Source organism: Protopterus annectens, chromosome 6.part0 (assembly GCF_019279795.1).
Source record: "Protopterus annectens isolate FY-2018-M chromosome 6.part0, PAN1.0, whole genome shotgun sequence".
Classification (NCBI taxonomy): domain Eukaryota; kingdom Metazoa; phylum Chordata; order Ceratodontiformes; family Protopteridae; genus Protopterus; species Protopterus annectens.
Window position 1 is genome coordinate 1,403,428,602 of NC_056737.1, and position 17,968 is coordinate 1,403,446,569.

At 37.9% G+C, this 17,968-nt stretch overlaps 1 protein-coding gene across 4 annotated transcripts in view; it reads left to right on the forward strand.

Annotated features, from left to right (window-relative positions):
* The window catches only part of RAB3GAP1 (RAB3 GTPase activating protein catalytic subunit 1), a 2,239,542-nt gene that overhangs the window by 1,521,604 nt on the left and 699,970 nt on the right, over window positions 1–17,968 (forward strand). For all 4 annotated transcript variants that reach the window (XM_044074944.1, XM_044074945.1, XM_044074942.1 and 1 more), the window contains one exon: window positions 16,504–16,676. In XM_044074944.1, the coding sequence (XP_043930879.1) occupies window positions 16,504–16,676 (173 nt within the window). The remainder of the gene's footprint in view (window positions 1–16,503; window positions 16,677–17,968) is intronic.

Genomic DNA, 17,968 nt, shown 5'->3' on the forward strand with positions numbered 1-17,968 from the left:
TTTCAGAACCCACCTGTACAGCACTGAAAAGCCTAAATTGGTTAGAACTGCCATATCAACCAACATGTACACATCATCTTACCATCTATAAAATTATCCAGCATCCATCTGCCTGTCCAGCAGTAAAAAACATTCTAAAAACTGTTCCCCATCGGTCGTTGTGATCCAATGAGCAAAAACTCCTGTCTGCAAACCTAAGAAATCTGCTGGACATTGTACTCGTACAAGGCTGTTAAAGACTGGAACTCCTTACCTGTATCCAACAGGTTTATACCCTCCCTCCCATCTTTTAAAACCACTCTGAAAGACTTCCTCGCTAAAATCTTGCTCTGTTCTTGCTCAAAACCAGGATAAGCTATATCCCTAAATGTGGACAAATACCTTTTCATTCCTTATACTTCCTTTCTCTCCCTTCTTCACTTACTTCCTTACTGTTATCTAATTCACTACCCTGACTTGCTCTCTAAATATGTAATAAGCCTGTTTTTCTCTCAGTTCATATTGCAATTCCTGTTTGTATTAAACTAACTTACATTTAATCTCTCTGCAAACTGTCTAAAATTTCTCTAAATATTAAATGATTGTCATATACCTTGTATCGATTCTTAACCACTGTTTTTATATTGTCTCTAATTTGTTTTAATTATTTAAACTGCAGATGTTTTTGTTTTATTTTTGAAGACTGTAAAATTATTACTCTCAAAATGTTTTGCAATACTTCGGAGCTTTTCTCCCCGGGCCTCTACTGAAAATGGGCATCTACCCAGTCAGACTTTCCCAGTAATCAAATGTCAGTAAATAATAAATAAACAAATTACTTCATTAACAATTGTGAGAGTTTAAAGACACTAGACCCCTGTAAAGGCATATTCTCCATTTTCCACACAGGAAGTGTCACTATATATATATATATATATATATATATATATATATATATATATATGTGTGTGTGTGTGTGTGTGTGGAGAGAGAGATTAGATGTAGATATATATAGATAGATGTAGATTATTTCTGAAGGAGGTTAATGGCCGATGACTTCTAATGGTAAGATGAAGGTTATTTCATAATCTTGTAAGGTTGGATGGCATCTTGTAGTGTACCAGTTGCTTTCTGTTATTGATACTTAGTTTTAGTATTGGGTTTCCCAGTCTGATGTTAACACACCAAGAGGTGCATCCCATTCAGACTTTCAAGTACAATAGGATCAAATGTTTTGTTTTAGGCAATCAGGAGGTCACATTATACAGTCTGTAAGGAAAAATATATGTAATTACCCCTGAAGCCTTTCTGAATAGTTCATTTTCCAACCATTTGTTCTTTCTTGTAAGAAATCATTGCACCTCTCTGAAGGTTTTTTTCACAGTTTCTTCACTTGCTAGCAAATGTAGCATTGTGTTCAGTAATGGATTTGATCTGTAAGCTATATAGCCTTACAGTAACCTCCCTGGAAAGACTAGGTATGCTGTAGAATATGCTTGTCTGACTCTGGGAGATACATAGTGACCAAAGTTAAAATCGCCATGTACCACTGTCTCTAGGTCTTTGATGGTGTCATTTGTATGAATTGACCATTTATTTTATGAAGCTGAATGTACTGGCATTAAAAGTGAGGTCATTACTACTGCACCAGGTGTTTATCTTTTGTAGAGCATATTGGAGAACTTCAACATCTATTGAAGTAGTTATGTCTTCCAATTTATATTCATCATCATATCTGGTAATCTGTAGCCAATTTCTGACGTTTGTACGCAAAAGAAATAGTTGCATCAGTACATAGCCCAGTGGGACACCACTGCTGGGTACCTCCCAACCTTGACTTGTTGCATTATTATGAATGAACTGGCATTTAATGTTTTTGTCAGGTATTCCGTTATGGGGAACCATGTTAAATACCTAAGCATGGTAAAGATAAGCACATCATGCTGTCAACCCTTCATAATGTGCCGCTGTTGCAACTTCAGTGAATGTCACACAATTCAAAATGCAAGATTTCCTGTTAACCTATAATAGTGTTCCATGCCTTGTAGGAATATTCCCATGTTATACTGGATAACGTCCATTAAGATTTCCTCCTGCATTTCCCAGAAATCCCTGCCAGCATAGCTAAAACAAAATACCTCATTAGTAAGTTTCTAGCTAACTTAAAAGTATATTCAAAAAGCAGCCTGTAGATTTCTTTCAAGTAAAAAAAGGGTAACCTAATAATTTACAGCCTAAACCCATCATTCCACTCACATTCATTCTATAAAACAGATTCTCTGTAATTAGTCTTTCTCCTTGTGCAAAATGTCATTTAAAACGTGATATTGTTAAACAAATTTTCTGCTTCCCCTCACAATGTTATCCCCACCTTTTTCTTTTCTTCTTGCTCCCCTTTTTCTTACTCCTCCTGTACTCTCTTCCACAACACATTTTTGTTTGTAAGCAATGTGTAATATCTGTATTATACTGTTTCCATTGTTGCTTTTCATTTCACAAGATGCTTGTAGAAAGTATGTTTCATTTAATCTTTAACTGTTCTTGGGTAAGTAGCTCTGTAATTATCATGTGATTATTTTCTTATATATTTCTTTCTGGGCTGAATCTGAAAATGGTCCAAATGGATCAGCACTCTATCCTGCTTAACAAATGTTAAGGAAATAAATAGAATTTGCACAGTATACTGGTAAGGCTGTTTGGTCAAAGTTCTGCCTTTGTAATTCAATACCATTAAAGTATGTCACTATAGGCTGGGGACAAATCCCCATGCTAATATTTATGTAAAATGATTAGTTTGGGCTTAATCAGGTTTTCCTTGAGTCGGTGTAGGAAACTGCCTGGAATGTTTGCTGGTGCCATGGAAGTTGACTTTTTTATGTCGGTATTCATGGTATTTCTGCTTAGGTATAATAAATTTGGTCTGGCTTCACTGAATGAAGCTAAGGAGTAATTCAGAGACGTCATCTGTGCTTAGGTGCAGTTGTTTAAACCAGTCTGAGACAGTAGTATGCAAATGAGGTAATACTGAGATCTACTTGAGAAATGTGTAAAATGTGTGACCTTGTTATGTAAAGTAGGAGTTCTTCGAACTCGACGAAAAGTGGATTTTAAAAGTACGCTTAAATAAATTTTTAATTTTAATTTTACATCGTCAGTTACGTCCTTCTATTGTATCCGGAGTGCTTGGCAGCGAGCTCGGGAGGACTTTATTGCTTCGTTTAATCAGATCATCATAAATTTACTTAATGAGCATGAACTGCTTACGAAAATAAACGCAAATCTATATTTGCACCCCAGCAAATGCACACCACTAAAGTTATGAGACTTCGGGACAAAGCTTGGAAAATCTGGCAGAATAGCTGAACTGTTTCAAGCTATCAGATCTACCACTCTCTATGATTCCAAGTAAAGATCCTTGCAAAATAGGGCAAAAAGAATTGCTATGTAAACATTCAGAACAGTTCCCAAAGTAATCCAAGATCTTTCTGATTCACCATCAATAATGTCCTTCACCCATGCAGCAAAACAGTGCTATGCCAAATGATACTGATAGCACTGTTGCAAACTCCTTTAACTTCATCAATACAGCAACTGCTCTAAGTAAATCCAGAGGTTGTCAGTAATGCCATGATCTACCTGAAAATCCACTTCAAGCGCCCTTACACTAAAAGCCATCTCCCTACTACATTTGTTAGAAAACTCTCTTTTAGATTGAAGCCAATTACTCTAGTCGCTGATAGCCAGCTTGCCAACAGAATACATCAGAGTAGCAGCTTATTCCTTAGCATTTCCAGTCTCCATCCTTATAAATGTATCTGTTACCAAGTTGCATGTTCCTGCTGTATGGAAACATTCATACATCCTGCCACTACATTAGGTGGAAGCTTCTGAGCTAGGTAACTGCTGACTCATAGCTATACTTCTTCCTCTGTCAAAAATCCTGGAGCCTCATTTATCCACACAACCACAGTCTTCTGTCACTTTCCCACTGTGGTTTCTCCCCCTGCTATGGCACCACTACTGTTCTACTATCATTTCATGCCAACATCAACCAATGTCGTAATATTGCTAACCACTCTCAGGCATTATTGTTAGACCTCTTCAAGGCATTTGATACTGCTCCACACCCACAAATTATTCAGACTGTAGCAGAACTTAATTTATCTCACACATCATCATGGTTCAAGAGCTATCTAAGTAATCACACCCAGTAAGGTGGCAAAACACTTCTCCTTTCTCCCAATCTCTGTAGGTGTCCCCCAAGATCCATTCTTGGATTGTTGCTATTCAACATATATATAAAAAAGCTTTACACTGATATATCTTCTTTATCCTCATTGACTCAGTAAGCAATTGATGCTACAGTCATTTGCTCTGCTTCCCTAATTGGGCCAGCTACAGACCACTACAGAGGAATCATACTCAGCAGTAGAACAGTTGATAGAAAATGCTCACCTTATATGTAACACTAAGAAAAAATTAAACTGATGGTGTTCCTCTCTAAAACTAGTTCCCAAAACTCAAATAGTTTTGCTATTTCTTTTGCTCAAAACATTACACTTGACCTGATTTCAAATACCAAGCTACTTGGTGTAACAATTGATAAGCGCAAGTGTGATATTCCTGTAAGGAAGCCATTTCTCAATGGACTAGCATAAACCTACTGCACGTACATATCTCCTGCAAAAACTCCTATATGCTTCTCCTATCCTCACTAACTTACAAAACAACATCATAGGAGAACTTGAACACTGGTATAAAATTACAAATTTACTGCTAATTTACATAACATATACCACCTCTGTATTGTACTATTAGAAATAAACTGGATGGAATTCCCTAACTCCCAGCTCAACAATCTAAATCCCAGAGCTCATTAGGGGGATGTTCTTTACTCCAGTTATGTGTCCAAGGTATGGAATACTATGCCCAGCCCTGTTAGGGAAATGGGCAATACACTTAACTTTCTATCCTACTATCCTGTCTATACATTCTTACTTTCATACTATCACACAAGACTAATCTACTGTAATTGCATCTTTCATTCTTAAGCTAACTTTCAGGTTCACTTCCTACACAAACTTCCACTCCCATGTACATTCCTAAGATTAAAGTACTACTACATTGGAATCTATTTCATTTCTGCTACTTTGAACCATCAAATACAGAAAAATGCATTTTAACATTTACTGACTGGTTTGTAATGTAATTTTAGACCATGAAAGTATGTGTTTTTTATGTAAGGTGTATTGTGTTTGTCTGTATGTAATATTTTACCTGGCACATCTTTTACGTAATAATGCAAGCTCAGCTATGATGTACTGTATTGATGTTTTATATTTAGTTTGGTATGGAGCTTTTCTCACTGGGCCTCTGCTGAAAGGGGCTCTTGCATGGACCAGTCTTATAGTCCCAAAAAACAAATGCAGTAAATAAAAACTTTTAACTCCTTTGTCTTTGCTCATCATTAAGAACATATTGGCATGCACATTCTCTAAGGCCACTCATATATCCCCTTCAGGCAGGGGAGAACCACTCTTATCAGGACCATAGGAGGAAGCAGACTTCTTTACCCATACACAGCTGGACGTGGATATTGGATTCCCAGGAAAAAGTCCAGCCATCGGAATGCTTCTTTTCCTTTGAGACTCCCAGGAAAAGGACTCATAAGCTCATCTACTCCTTCTTTGAAGGAATGAAATGAATGCCTGTCTTTTGCCAAAGGCTTATATAATGCATTCCGTTTGGAAGAGCATTCAATAGGTTTGGATAGAAAATGTACACTTCTACCTTGGCCTTTTGAACAGTTAACTGCCAAGTTCATATGACAGAGTTTGTCCTAGCTTCCTTTGGTAATACAAAAAAAATTGCTGACCTTCCTTCTGAAGCTAAGGCTTCTTCTTTGACATTTTTACTTTACACAGTACCACAGGTTGTAAAGCATTGTTCTAGCTGGTCATGTCATATTTCTGATGCTATGTCCAGAGCTGCTGCCACTGGTTTGGTTTTGCAGAGGTTTGCTGTTGGTGATAAAACAAACATTTTGAATGCACCTTTTGATAAGTTTTGTTGGGCACTTTCTCTGCTGAGATCTTAAAAGAAATATGATGAGAGAGGGAAATTAATATGAGGGATTTTGCAAAAAGTTTCATTCCCCTTTTCCCAAGTACAACAGAAATTTCCTTTCTAGTCCAGGGTCCTTTTATAGAAAGCCCTTCAAACAATCTGAACAAAAGTCGGGGAAGGAAACGTTTAAAAAGCACTGGTAGAAATCTCTTCACCTTCCTGTTTGGCAGCAGATTACATCAAACTCTTGAGTCCTAGGAATAATACAGAAAGGTTGGTACTGGTTACATCTGACAGTGGTAATCACCTCCCTCATTTCAAGGGATTCCTTCTCATCCCATCAGTCAATCCTCCTTGTCTCCACCTATTCTAGATCAAATGCTTTCTCAAGGAGTAATATAGCCTATCCCTTTAGAACAAATAAAAGGGAGATTTTATCCAAGAACATTTATGCTGCCAAAAAAAGAAGGAACCTAGAGAACAACATTGGACCGCCATTTCTAAACTTGCATATCAAGATTCCAAATTGCCCTCTATGTAGTCTCTGTTACCTCTCAACTATGTTTAAGATGTTATGTACCTGGTTCAGCTTTTCAGTTTTCTTTACTTTTTGGGCTGTCAACAGCTCATAGTATTTACAAAGTGTGTGTAAGCTTATTGTAGGTTATAAGACATACGTATTTTTCTTTATTTGGAGCATTAGTAATCACTTCTGTTTGGTAAAAGGCTTTTTTCACAAACTATGGTTTCAATTAAACTTAGAAAAATCATCCCTCATTTCATCTTGTAGGATAATATTTCTAGGGTGTCTCCTGAACTAGAGCCCTCATGATGGCCTTCCTTCCCCAAGACAGAGAGTACAGTTACAATGAACAAGTTCATGATGTCTTCCCAACAGGATCACTTGACATGCAGAGAATATCTCAGGATATTAGGGTTTGTAGCATTTACAATTCTCATGATTCCTGTAGTGATGTTGTATATGAGAAAAAATAATTTGTTCCCTAAATCAGTCTGGACTCAACACCACCAGCCCCACTCCTTTCAAATTCCAATACAGAGTTTTGTCAATACGGAACTTCTTTGGTGGGTGAGTCAGTTATCCCTCAATCCAGGTCTTCCATTCTCCCTTCCATTCCCTATTCAACCTATAACCACATTTGCATCAGATTTTGCATGGGGGTGCTGTATCTAAAAGAGGAAAAGTACAGAACTCAACCTGTGACCACATTTGCATCAGATTTTGCATGGGGATACTGTATACAAAGGAGTAAAAGTACAGTATTTTTGTAACCATCAAGACAGAAAGGAGCACATACAGTGGATATAAAATGTTTACACACCCCTGTTAAAATGTCACTTTTTTATATAAAAAAATGAGACTACAGTAAATCATTTCAAAACTTTTCACACCTTTAATGTGACCTATAACCTGTACAATTCAACTGAAAAACAAACAAATCTGTTAGGAGAAAAAAATATACAATACGCTGGTTGCATAAGTGTGCACACCATTAAATGAATACTTTGTTGTGTGCACACACCTTTAAACTAATACTTAGTTCAAGCACCTTTTTATTTAGTTACAACATTCAGTCTTCTTGGGTACACACCTGCCATCAATTAAAGAGACTCTGATTAACCCCAAGTAAAGTTCAGCTATCCTAGTAGGATTTTCCTGACATTTATTGAGTTGCCTGCTACAGCAAAAGCCATGGTTCGCAGAGAACTTACAAAGCATCAAAGGAATCTCACTGTGTACAAAAACATTTCCACAACATTGGATATACCATGGAACACAGTGAAGACAGTCATCAAAAAGTGGAGAAAATATGGGACAACAGTGACATTGCAAAGAACTGGACATCCCTCTAAAATTGATGAAAAGGCAAGATGAAAAATGGTTAGGGAAGCAGCCAAGAGACCTACAGCAACACTGAAGGAGCTGCAGAAATTTCTGGCAAGTACCGGTTGTGTACATCAATCTACCGTATTCTCCATATGTCTGGACTATGGGGTAGGATTGCAAGACAGAAGCCTCATCTTACACAGAAAAACATCCGGGCCCAGCCAAAATTTGCAAAACAATACATCAAGTCTCCTAAAAGCATGTGGGAAAATGTTATGGCCTGATGAGGCCAAGGTTGAACATTTTGGCCACAATTCCAAAAGGTACGTTTGGCGCAAAAACAATACTTCGCATCACCAAAAGAGCACCATCCCCACGGTGAAGCATGGTGGTGGCAGTATCATGATTTGGGTTGCTTTTCTTCAGCTGGAACTGGGGCTGTAGTTAGTCAGGGTGGAGGGATTTATGAACAGTTCTAAATACCATTCACTTTTAGCCTAAAACATTCAGGCATCTGCTAGAAAGCTGAAGATGAAAAGGAATTTCACCTTTCAACACAATGACCCCAAGTATTCATCCAAATCAAGAAAAGAATGGCTTCACCAGAAGAAAATTAAAGTTTTGGAATGGCCCAGACCTAAATCCAATAGAAAGTCTGTGTGTGGGGTGACCTGAAGAGGGCTGTGCACAAGAGATGCCCTCGCAATCTGACAGATTTGGAGTGCTTTTGCAAGGAAGAGTGGGCAAATATTACTAAGTCAAGATGTGCCATGCTGATAGACTCCTACCCAAGAAGACTGCTGTAATAAAATCAAAAGGTGTTTTAAAAAAGTATTAGCTTAAGGATGTGCAAACAGCAAAGTATTTGTTTAAGGGTGTGCACACATATGCAACCAGCATATTGTATGTTTTTTATTTTTTATATTTTTTCCACTAACAGATTTGTTTGTTTTCCAATTGAATTGTAGAGGTTATAGGTCACATTAAAGTTGGGAAAAGTTTTGAAATGATTTATTGTGGTCTCATTTTTTTATATCACAAAAACCTGGCATTTTAATAGAGGTGTGTAAACTTTTTATATCCACTGTACGGGTTCAGGCACCTAGGCAGCGAGACATTTCCCTGTGGAACATTTGACTGGGGACACATGCCTGAAGTGACATTCAGCTGCAGAGAAATATGGCCATTTGCAAATTCCCTGTGGACAAAGAGAAGCATATGCTGGCATGCCCACAACTTCAATAACCAAATGCACAGGGGGAAAACAATGTCCATGGTCCCAAACAGAACATGAAACAGCAGGCAATGTGGTAGGCATCAACAGCAGGCTGGCCAGAGGGCATGTCACTGGCAGTACAAATGCAGTGCACAATGGGCAGTGCCTTCATAACTGGAGTGTGTGGACCAATACCCCCTTCACAGTGTCTAGGGAACATTACCTAAAACACATACTGGAGCATAAATGTGACTACAGTATCCTGCATGATTTCTTCCATGCTGTAGCACACTTCTACATGTTGTAGTTACATAAGTATGTACTGTACACTGAGCACAACACTCATCACTTCTTCTGCCACCATTCATTTGGTTATTAAAGCTGTGAGCATGGCAGGGTGTGCTTCTCTTTGCCCACAGGGAATTTGCAAACAGCAAACTATCTGAACCCCCACTGTACACATCAACAAATTATGGCATTGTCAACTGCTCTCAAAACTCTGAACCATCTCTGGGTTTCTGGACCTCTTTTGGCCATCACAGATAACATCACAGTTATGTGATACATAAGGTGGGAACCAGATCCTACCCTCTTTGCAGATTGGCTGTACTAGCCTGGGAATTTTCCCTGCAGTTTAACCTTTCCCTACACTCTACTTGCATTCCATCTGAGCAGGACCAGGGCAGACCCCCACAAATGGAAGTTATATCCTGGGATCTTCCAGAAGATTATCCACCTGTGGAGAATTCCTCAAGCAGACTTGTTTGCCTCCTTTCACAACAGGCAGTTAAAGATGTTTTGTTTCAGGACTCCTAGCAGTAAGACGTAGAAGACAGAGGTCTTTTTATTCCCATTGATGGACATGTTCCTGATTGCTTCTCGACCCTTTCCTGTGACAACCAGAGTCCCTTTAAAATCCAAAAGGACTCTCTAAGAATAGTACTGGTAATTCCCTATTTGACTCAGGGAACAGTGGTCCCCCCTCCTTTTGAAAATGGCTAAGGGCAGTTACCACAAAGTTCCTCACAGAGTGGACTTGTTCACAGAAGAAAGAGGCTCTATGATCCACCGCAACCTTTCATGTTCCTCAGCTCACAGTCTGAGTGAGGCTAAGAAATCTGCTACTAGATAGTCATATATTGGCTAGAAGATATTTTTACTTGGTGCCAAAGAATGAACCACAATCCTTTTCAGGCTTAAACTATATTGGTTCTGCAATACTTGGGAGAGTTATTAACCTCTGAGCTCTCTTACTCATCTATTAAGGTTCAGCCATTTCTGTTGGTATGTTTATAGGAACCCCCTTTTCATTTTTATGTCAAGTGAAACAGTTTCTGAAAGAGGTATTAACATAGTCATCCACTTAAGAAATGGGTGACTCCCTCCTTTGGATCTCAGCTTTGTACTAGGAAAACTTAAATTCATTCCTTATGATCCAGCTGCCAAGGCTGATTTAAAGTCCGTAACCTGGTAAACAGTGCCATTCATTGCTCTGATCTCAGCCACAATGTTATCTGAGTTGTGAGCTCTTACAGTGATTCAACTGCATCTTACCTTTCATAAAATTAATCTTTATGCCAGAAGTTGTTTTAGACTTCACTTTGAATCAAACCATTCATTTCCTTGTATTCTTTCCAGAACCATAAAATAAGGGGGAGAAAATTCTGCACTGGATGTCCACAGACAACTCTGATACTATATTTCCAGGACAGAGGGCTTAAGAAATTCTCATCAATTGTTTCTTATGATGATAAGGAAAAAATGGGACAGTAAATATCTAAACAGACTCTTTTGAAATGATTGTCCCATACCATCCAGTTTTGCTGTTCCTATCATGGTAAATCACTTCCAGGCAATGTCAGTGCTCATTCTACCAGGGCTATGGTTCCTTCTCCTGCTGTTTGAAAATGAGTGGATTCTAGAAGTGTTTTAAAGGCACCAACTTGATTGTACGTATTTTTACCAAGCACTAGAAGACTGACCGTTTCTGTAGGGCTAGGGCAGGGTTTGTAGAACAATACTTCAGGAGCTCCAGTACACTGATCCTTCCTTGTCATCCTCTTCCCTTTCTATCTGACCTTTGGTATTCATCCCATATAGCTTAAGCTGTTGCAAAAGTGGCCTAATGATAGTACAGTTTTGTAAGTAAATGTGCCATAACAGTAGATTTTCTAATAGGTCATTGCTGGAGTACAAACACCCTTCCTCTTTCTCCTTACTGTTGGTTATGCTGGGGGGTCCATAACTTCCCCTCTTATCCTAGCACATACTCTGTTCATAGGGCTATACCCTCCTTTGTCTGGGAGCAAGACATTTCTGATTTTCGGTGCCCATATGCCTGCTTTTACACCAACTCAGTTGTGAGCTCCTTTGGATGTACGTACACATGGAAGGTGCCCTAAAGCTTTGGAAGCTGACTTGGACATATAATCCTTTGCAGGATGCAGCCTATATAGCTTAGGCTACTGCAACACTGATCTGTTCCAACACTTAACTGCTATCTATCAGTTTACTATCAGAATTGTTTTTGCTTGTCACCTTTAGGATGGGAGAGTTGGCATGAAATCACTTCTAGCCTGCCTGTTCAACTTGTCTAATTCCTAAGTTGCTAGCCGATAGTGGCTCATCTGGGTAACAGTCAGGCATCAGTCTCTGCAGACTGCATCTCACTGTAATATAAAATATTATGGAAAAAATATATAAATTAGTTACAGAAATCAGTAGAGACTGTTCAAAGAACACAAAACCAAAACTACCATTTAGAATTGAAAGATGAGCAATGTGGCTAGTGCTGTACGAGTTCACTGTTCTTTTTAAAAATATAGGAAGTGTCAACTTCATGACACAGAGTGATGAAGCTGTGACTGCACTCCAGATAACCTGGAATCGACTATAGCTTTGAGCAATAGAGAAGCCACTAAGTGGGGGAAGTAGGCAGTCTGGCCCAGAGGCTACTGGAGAAAGGTAGATCCATTGCATGCAGTGTAGGGCTGAGGACATGTGCTTTGCTCTACTAAGCCTTGTCTGCATGGTAACCGTCATGGAGTATGTGTAAGAATGAGTCTGATCCCAGGTAAAACCAGAGGGCACTTGCATCTACAAGTGTACATGTCAGATACTAGGGGAGGATTTAAGACAAAAAAAAAAAAAAAAACTTGTATGTCTCAGGGAAATGGTCATGCAATGATCAGCTCTCACTTTGATGGTGGGGTAAATGGGTATGATCTCAGCATTGGCTAAATGGACAGAAGGAATGGAATAGAAAAAAAAAGATATATGTATAGATTTATATAAATACGTGTGTGTGTGTGTGTGTGTGTGTGTGTGTGTGTGTGTGTGTGTGTATCTATATATCTATATAGAGAAAGAGAGAGGGAGAAAAAAAGCAACTTGGTAAACTGTTGAGACATGCACAGCAAACCGTGAAGAAAGGTGGTGAATGGTATGCAAAGGTAGAGGAGGATTTTATCAACATGGTACCCTGTGTGCAGTCACAATTGCATTGATACTAGAATAAGCTGAACACCAAACAGAAAAGGATCCAGTGTTACAGAAATTAAATGATAGATAGTTTTTGTAAGAAATAATGAGACAGCTGTGGAAATCATAGAGGTACAAAATTTGTGTATCAGTAACATGAAAGTACGTTTTTAAAAGGCAGTAAATTAGCTTTCCACAAGACTTTACAATGAAGATCCAATAAGCTTGCTTATGAACTATATTTGGGAATTGTCTAAACAAAAGCATTCATAAAAGTAAAAACAAGATGCCTGAGAACGGATTCCATGATACAGAGCCTGTTAAGTGATAGCATGGTGACCGTTTGAATTGCTGACACACATTGCCATTTTCATAGAATTGGAGGTGTAGCTGTTATAGTTTAAACATTAGAGATGCCAAAAACATGGTCAGACTTCAGAAGAGATTTTTGGTCCTCTTACTGCACTGAGTAGTAGTTCATGATGAGTGTTGAAGATTTCCAGTGGTAGAGCCTGTTTACAATGCTGCATCAAAGACCTGGTCCAGATAATTGAGTATATATTCTCAACTTCTCTAATTCCGCACAGTGTTAATGTGTGCTAATAGTCCACTCTTTAATTTAAATCAAGTTTTCCATTAATTTGGAAATACATCATTATCTTAGCCTTGTGGTTAACATTGGAAAAGCTGTGAAAGCAAGTGATTCTCTCATCAGAAGAATCTCTTCAAGCTGTACCAAAATTGAATTGGAATTTGACTTTAATCTAAGAAAAGCAGTAAGAAAAAAAGCTTCTCTAGAATAAATACCTTATAGATGACACTAGGAAAACAGTTGTCACAATTTACCTACTTCCCATCCTTCTACATGGTGCTCTAATTTTTCTAAATCTACAATCTACCCAATTCCACCTACTCAAACAATGCCACCTTAAAATATTACAATTTGCTGCTAATACCACATACATAACATTGAGTGGACTGAAATGTAACATGTCTTCATCTACTAGTTAGTCACTAAACACAACCTACTCTACAAATCAGATAAATGCCCCAGCATCAGCAGTATAATTCATCACTACCCTACCAAAGGAATCGTCTGCTCCACAAACACCTATTACTAGTTACAAAATTAGACAAATCTGCAAGTGACTCCTTGTATTCCTTCTGTGTAACCTCTCAGCCTTTAAGCAACATCTTATGGAAACATGTTCAAAGACATTTACCAGTACAATACTTGCAAGCTCCTTAGTGCTCAGTAAACCTCATCCTTCAAGTACCATAAATATCCACACAGACAAAATAATTGTTATGGATATTCTTTAATCTGTTCTTCTGGCCCTTGCCTTTTATGTACAAGTGCTCTTTATCCACACCTCTCATACCTTTTATCTTGCCTCTCCATTAAACCTTCTCTCCCACACACCTCATCAAATTTACTTCACCATGCTCTTCTGTCATTCAACTCAATATATCTGCATCTATTAACTGCCATTGTACTGTACTTCAGAAGCTACTCGACTGTCTTACAATTCAGTAACCCACTATCTACCTACCCTCATTCTTCTGTATCTTACAAGCTACTCCTTGCATCTCTTACACCACATCTCCCTTTCGGCTTTTCCCGGTTAGGAGTTGCCACAGCAGAACTCTGGTCCGCTAATGATTGGTAGTTGTTTTTTTACGTGCCGAGTTACCAGCCCCTGATGCACAACCTTCAACGAAGGTATGCCCATTCACGCATGTCTCCACACAGAAGATGCTCTATCTGAGAATCGAACCGGACAGCGTCTTACTGTGAGGTGACAACGCTACCGCAGCACCACCACATATAGCAGTCAAATATCTCATCTGTGAATGTTGTATACAAGTCTAAATATAGAAACTAATGTTAACAATGTCCACCGTAATGCAGTTGCTGTACTTATTTGCTGTTGATCCCATGTATCTTACTCTCTTCTGTCTAATTACTGATTACTTAAGGCCTTTAACCATGTCTGTAATGTGTACAATGCAAATAAGGTATTTCCTAACAACATTAGCTCTACTTAGCTGTTTTAATGTTTAAGATATTTTATTTATTTTTTTGTTTTGGTTTAATAGTTGAGTACCTATTCACTGCTGTAACATGTACTTTTTGCCTTCTAGCTGTTAACTGGTGGTAATTTGTAATGTTTTTATTAAACTTGTACTTGTCTTTCTTTACTGTAACCTGGTAACTATTTGAAATATGACGACTGAATGACTGAAAGGGCAGACTTATATATACCAAGCTGGAGATGCCTTTTTTGGTAATATTCTGTTTTCTGCAAGGTTTGACAATCTCAAGTTTATATAAGTTCAGGGGGTGTGGAGGCCTATAAATTGGCCTGATCATTAACAGCATTAGTAATCGTCCCAATTTTTGTATCGTCTTTGGACTTGCTGACTAAAATCTAATTTTGAGATGGGAAGTCAGACATAAGTAGATTAAACAATTGCTGACTAAAATCTAATTTTGAGATGGGAAGTCAGACATAAGTAGATTAAACAACAAGGGTCCAGGAACAGAAGTCGACTGGACTCCTGCTGCAACCTTACTTTCTTTAGAAATATTATCTTCAATTTTCACAGTAAGTGTTCTCTTGGTCAGCCAGCTAACAATGCCCTTTATTATAAACTCTCTGATTCCAAATTTAAATAAGGTTGTTCTCATTTCTGCATGGGGAACAAAGTTAAATGCCTTGGTTAGATCCAAGTAGATCACATCAAAAGATAAACCCATACTGACTGACTGCCAGATATTATGATAAAAACCTAACAGGTTAGTCAGACAAGATCTCCTTTGGGTAAACCAGTGCTGTAAAACATTCATGGGTGAACATAGCTCTTCTTTTATCAAGGAGTATAACATTATTTCAAAACATTTACCCATAATATGCTTACAAGTAATAGGGCAGTAATTATTCAGTGTATATGTTTTACCACATTTGAAAAGGGAAAATACAACAGCTGTTTTCCATATCAGTAGAGTAAACCACTCCTGCAAACCAAACTGATATAAACAGCATTGGCAAGGTAATAGTGTTAGATGGTTTAGACAAAAATACCCAGATACCCATCAGGACCAGCTACTGAGCACTGTTTAATTGTACTTAGTGCAGAAACCACTAGATCCTGATTTATAATCAGGCAGGTATAAGTACAGCTGTTGAAATCAAAACTGAAGAAAATAGGGCTGTTATTTGACAAGGAAGAAAACTTATCTTTGCAGGGTGAGTTGAGATTTCCCTCTTCTGGTGTGGTTTATTCCTGTGACTGAACAGGAAATAACCAAACCTTGCTAGCTACAGGTAGACCGCATTAAGGGCGGATTGGCGGGGATGACAGGTAGACAGCATTAAGGGCGGATTGGCAGGGATGTGACTGTTATACAGTGCATTTGATTTCATTTGAGTGTTTGAGATGTATTTCACCTATTCATTGTGGAGCAAGAGAGTCGAGATGTATTTCACTGCATTTTGTATTTTAAAATAGAAGAATTATGTTTATGTGCTAGTGGCAATATGTATAAGAAACACTTAATTCTGGGCATGGTGGCCTTTCAGTAACAAAAAGTTTTTTTAATACATTTTTTTAATTAATTTTCCCTATTGTGTTTGATGGAAGGAACATATCTCAGCTTGAATTAATGGCAGTTGAAGCATCTGGTAGCCATTGGGACTTCTTTGTCTTTATTTTATTAGGCCAACTTACATGGAAACTGACTACTTTACAACCATTCCATGCATATGTTTTTAAAGTATGTTGTCTTGATATTAGTACAGTTACTTTACTCACTTTATCAAATTGTGACTGGCTTGAATATAAGTATGGTAGTCTTGTATAGTGTGCAGCTAATTAATGATTTTACTTTGTTCTGTTTCGCTTTGTATAGACACTTTTCAACCAGTTTAAATCTGCTCCTTCTGACAGTTTGACATATAAACTGGCAATGTGCTTATGCATGGTGAATTTCTATCATGGAGGTGTGAAAGGAGTAGCACATTTGTGGCAGGAATTTGTGTTAGAGATGCGGTACCGATGGGAGAACAACTTTCTTATACCAGGGTAAGGTTTTATGGATTTCTTATTTAAGAATCTGCTAATAAACCCTGTGTCACTTACACTAACACTTTGTTTTGCATTTATGGCATAGCTAAACAGACTAAATGGTGTCACAGTAAGCCTCTCAGAATTGTTACTTAGCGAAATAAGACATTATCGTTTCATACGTTATTTTAGTGAAAGGTTGGTGATCTCCCAATTACCAAAATCTGAACCACATATACTTTCTTGCATTGCTTGGAGCCTATGCTATGTATATAATGGGAAAAACTGTACAGCACTTTATTTTTCTAAGTTTACAGATCTGTCTTGGAACTGTACATGTGATTTCTGATACTAGATTTGAACAGAAGGTGATCCTCTTCTAATTGAATTTTACTGTACCTTCTTGTTTGTTTTAAAGATTCTTTTTTTTTTGAATTGCAGCCTTTCTCAATTCCCAGTAAATTATTTTACACAGTATTATGTATATCTGGACACACAAATATTTTTTCCTTATCTTCACATTAAAACTTAACATATTTAAGCTAAATTTGTGCAGCCACCTGCACAGTATGTCTTCTGCCACACAGCAGTACTATCTTTCTGAGGAACAACTTAAGTCTTGTATTGCAGCTGCAAGACAAAATTTGTATCAGTTGTAAGTTTATTTTTTATTGTTTTTCTACAGCTGTTATAATGCCTGCCTGAGTTGTTTGTCAGCCATCAGTAACAAGAGTGTAATGCCTGGAGAACTAGAATTTTGGCTTTAAGATCCAAATAAGTCTACCCAGTATATGTTTAAGGAGCTGTATCACAACTACTGAATTCATGGACATGTACTAGTATGGCAGAAATATGCAGGTGAATTCACAAACTATCCATTTGGTGGCATCACAAATTTAATAAGATAAACAGAAATATGACATGGTGCTAAGTCTTCAGAAACAGTCTAGTTATGAAAGCAAGTTTAGATCAAATAAAGTACAGAAGCTAACTGACTTTTATCAAATATTCAGGATCGAACAGTAAGGCCATCTTGGTCTCTAAGGTTTAACATAATAGTAAGGTATTATTTAATGACATCAGAAAATTGATAGGAAAACTTGTGATGTTTATCACTAAACAATGACGTGATCCTCCAGACACAAGCAATGTGCTTGCAGAAAAAAATGTGCAAACTACCCAATAAGCAAAAAATGTGCAAGAGTATTACTGAGACAGGGGGAACCATCCCTTTTCTAACTACACTCATGATAAATTATACCTCAAGTAAAATTAAAAACTCAAGTCCCATGGCACCAGAGAATGTGCCT